Source organism: Mus pahari, chromosome 4, assembly GCF_900095145.1.
Source record: "Mus pahari chromosome 4, PAHARI_EIJ_v1.1, whole genome shotgun sequence".
Classification (NCBI taxonomy): domain Eukaryota; kingdom Metazoa; phylum Chordata; class Mammalia; order Rodentia; family Muridae; genus Mus; species Mus pahari.
The window spans coordinates 24,697,403-24,701,886 of NC_034593.1; the positions used below are offsets into that span (position 1 = coordinate 24,697,403).

The 4,484-nt window shown below is 40.1% G+C and overlaps 1 protein-coding gene across 16 annotated transcripts in view; it reads right to left on the minus strand.

Moving 5' to 3' along the window:
• The window catches only part of Mecom (MDS1 and EVI1 complex locus), a 551,859-nt gene that overhangs the window by 36,277 nt on the left and 511,098 nt on the right, over nucleotides 1-4,484 (minus strand). For all 16 annotated transcript variants that reach the window (XM_021195400.2, XM_021195398.1, XM_021195395.2 and 13 more), the window contains one exon: nucleotides 700-847. In XM_021195400.2, coding sequence (XP_021051059.1) covers nucleotides 700-847 — 148 coding nt within the window. The remainder of the gene's footprint in view (nucleotides 1-699; nucleotides 848-4,484) is intronic.

Consider the following 4,484-nt stretch of genomic DNA (forward strand, 5'->3'; position numbering starts at 1 on the left):
GAAAGAAAGAAAGAAAGAAAGAAAGAGGGAGGGGGAGGGAAAGAAGGAGGAAGGAAGGAAGGAAGGAAGGAAGGAAGGAAGGAAGGAAGGAAGGAAAAAAGAAAAGAAAAACCAAAACCAAACCATGCAAGTTGTGAATGAGCGTTGCTGTAGCCCACTATGTGGCCCAAAAGGAAAGCTGTTATTTCATCCGAGTGTTGTACAGAACTGGCCACTAAGACAGAGATGCCCTGTGCTGTTCAGTATGTACCAAGCTATGATTTACAAGAAGGATTAGGTTAAAAAGTTGGAGTCTCCCATTCTTCATGAATAAGCCTTTAGAAGCTTTATGTGACTCTCCTCACAAATTGCTATTAAAAGAAATAAGTAATGCATGTTGGATACAATTCTCATTCCCCACAAGGCTATAAAACAAGCCCGCACTTGTAAGTCAGTAGCGGAACTGGGATTTTACCAAGCATGTCTGACACCTAGTTCTGTAACTTACCATTAAGCCTCACTTCCTCCCTTCTAGAAATAAAAGAATATTCACTAAGTGTTTCTATACCCTGTGCTAATGCCTTCTAGCGTGCGATGCTCAGCCTACTTTTCTGAGGGTATTTATGGTCCCTTCTTTCGAGGCTTGTCTTATATAATGTAGCAAGTGAAGGATTAAGAGGGAGGATAGAGAGAAGTGAGTAGCCTACAAATTCACTGTACCTTGGCACAGTTTTCACACTCATAGTGCTTTCCACTGTCATGTGACATCTGGTGGCGAATTAAATTGGACTTCCAGTTAAATGCCTTGGGACACTGATCACACTTGTATTCCCTCTCCTCAGTATGTGACAGCATGTGCTTCTCCAAGCTGTCAAGAGAACAATTGATTTAATAAGACAGGGTGACAAGGAATACGCCCACAAACAGAATTCCACTTAATTACCAATCCAACTGGTAAGGAAAGAGTTAAGAGAGAAAGAAGCGGAAGTGAGAAGAGAAGGTTGTAGATAGGTAAAAGTACCTGTTGTGTCTCCTAGACTGTGGCCCACCATTCCAGAGATATAGCCCTGATCGGAATAAATCTGACATAGCTATCGAGGGTTATCTGATGATTTGGAACTATGAGAGTGAGTTATCTGTCTATTAAGATTTGTGCTATGATCTTATCAACATTGATTGCTATTTACTTCATTCAAATATTAATCATGTTAATAAAATGCTTAAGAACATACTGTAGACATTTTCTCTAATGTATGTAAGCTCTAGATACAGAAGTACTTGTATTTCTAGTCATAGAGGAAAGAGAACTGAAAGTAACTTCATGCTATGGCCCTGATAAGGGGGGGGGGCAATGTGTGGATAGATACATGGGGATACATGTGTACAAATTACAGATGATGACAATGATGATGGTGACTGCAATGATAACAATAAAGAAGATAAGTAGATAGATACATTCTTACATACATAAACAGATGATACATACATACATACATACATATACATACATGATAGATACACAGAGGATAGATATGATAGATATATCAGTAGATAGATGATAGATCAATAGATGATAGATAACTCATGAATTACAAAGAATAACATACATAATTTAAACCAATATGGCATTAAGACTCCTAATGGGAGAAAAACATGATTAGAGGGTCCTCATAAGATAGTTTATCTATGTTTTAAAGTTTAGAAAGTTCTGGGCTGTACTTTTTTTCCTTTTCTTTGTTTTTCTACAGTGGTACATGAATCTGCACTAACACAATGGAAAGAAAATATAGACAATGTGCTACCGCTGCACTTGGAAGCCACCTGAGGCGTTTTTGTTCATTGACCACATTGTCCTTGGCACACTGGTATACTGCACTCGCCTACTGTAGCCAAAGCCCCTGAGAGCCTTTGCCCATTTCCAATCTGATAAAGCACACAGGCTACGTTCTGAACATTTTGTTACTGCAGAGAGAAAGAAAGGGGCAGATGACCTCAAAAGAAATTAGGATGCCAATTTTGAAGATGCTCATTATCCAAAGGTAGTTCACATTAAGCACCAGGAACAGTGACAATGTTCCTTAACAAAAAGAGTATTTTAAAAATGCACAAGCAGAACCTTGCCAGTCACTCTTATAGGATATTTATTGTAGAACTGGACTGTAAGGGGAAAATACACAAACATGTCATGCTTTGCCTGTGATGTAAATTCTTTTTTAGGGAGACAAAAATAGATAATAAGGAATAGTTTTCTAGATAAAATTAGTTAATCCTTATAATAAATGATGAAAGGGTGATGAAACCAGAATTCTCTATGTGCCCTGAATTTGGGTGATCTGCTGCATACTTCCTAACATAAATAAGTGATAATATCCATTTTGTTAAACCATCTAAAGCCCAATTAAGGCTTAAGAAGTAACAATGCCTTTATGGATAAATGAAGGAAAGAAGGTTTTAGGCACCAGAAAGGACATATAAACAACAGAATTTGACAGGGAAAAACGTACTGAAACCAATAGCTGGAGAGATGGATAGCCAGAGAGGAAGGGTTTGACAAGAGGAACACTCACTAGATTAAAGTAGACATAATTCTGGCAATCAGTTGACATACGTGGACCTTCTATGTATAACACTCCTAAAAGCCCTAACTATTAGCATTTAAACTCTGATCTTATAACTCCAGTCTTGTTATTTAAAAGGCTCTATCGAACCAACACATTGAAAGTCTTTACTTTCTACAGTCACACCTAGACTTATCCAGCAGAAATTATAAAACAAGCAAACAAACAAAAATCCTGTGAAATAATGTCCAGGACTTGTTTCAAATACTCCAAAATCAAACTGGCCTCCTGTGGTAACTGAAGATGCTGAGCACGGGGGTGTTTGTAAATTCACCTTTCTCTCCGATTCATGCCTATCTGAGGCATTCTACAATTAAACGCTATTAAATCTGCCAAGCGTGAGTGTTTGATGCTGGCTCCTTTTTCTGAGAGATCAATATTTGAATATCCGTGAAGACCATTCCTGATATTCCGGAGCTGGGAAGATTCATGCCTCAGCAGTGTGGGCGGAACTGGTAAGTGAGCAAAGCATTGCTCTCCTATCGTGATAAATTAAAAATATCTTTCTCACACTTCTTTTTCTCCATCATCTCCTTCCTACACATATTGCCATCTAAACTTATTTTGGAGGGGGGGTAGGAGGGGCTCATGAGTCAATCCAGATGCCAGTGCCACTGTTTGACCACAAGAGCTGTTACCTCCTCAACACACAGTACTAGAGCAGAACGGGAGTGTGGCGTCAAAAGACAGACCTTATCTTTACCTAAACACGTAACTCTCTGTTGGTTAAAGAAGTTGAAATGCTAGTGAATGAGCTGGGAGAGATATCAGGAGCTGCAGCAAGCATGAGCTCAGGGAGGGGCATCCTTGGAAACCCCTGCAATGATTGAGATTTTATTACTGTCAGCAGCCAAGGAGGGAGCAGGCATTCTAGTATGTGCATGTGAAACCCCGATGCCCGCATCCCGGTAGCAGAAGGTTGCCTTGTGCTCTGAGTCTTCTTCTCTCTCCAACTACAAGGGTGTGCTCCAGTCTAGTTCCAAGGACATGTTGTGAGCATGTAGCTCTCAGTAGGGGAAGACAAAGGAAGGGAATATTTCCTTCTTATTTTTTGTGTGCAGTATAAGGTTTATATTGTTCCATGGTGTTATCACTGCAACATTGTCAAACAAAACAAAACAAAACAAAACAAAAACAAAAAAACGACAACAATAACAACAAAGCATGCCATCAAAACAACATGGGTGGGGGTGGATCATGTAGATAACTCAGTCGATAAAGTGCAAACACGAAGAGCAAAATTCAGTTTCTAGCTCCCACGTAAAAAAAGTTTGACATGGTGGCATACACTTGTAGTTCAGGAAGAGAAGGTAAGGACAAGAAGATCCCTGGGTGGGCTCAGTGGCCCCAGCCAATGTAGCCTACTTGGTAAGCTTCAGGCCAAAGAAAAACCCTGTCTCAGAATAAAAAGGAAAAATATAGGTGCACAGCCTCCAAGAAATGATAATCAAGGCTGTCTTCTGTCTTCCTCATTCATACGCCTGTATGCATACACATAGCAATGCATACATGTGTACACGTGCACACACACACACACACACACACACCCTCATAACCTTCAGGCTCACACATAAAAGGGGGAAGACAAGTCCTCAAAAAAGCAATTCTATTGCTTCTACAGACAGAAGCACACTAGCCAGTCTTCAGTCTTCGCTCCTTCTCGTATAACTTAAGAGTTGATGGAGCTTTGGCCAGCAGTCCCCACCTCTGCATTAGTTTTAAAACTTTTAAGAACAAAAAGATGGATCAGTGGGTAGAGGTGCCAAGAATACCAAACTACATCCCACCCCAGCAATCTGCATAACTGAAGGAGAGAACCAACCAACTCCTGCAAGTACACACATACACATACACACACACACACACACACACACACACACACACACA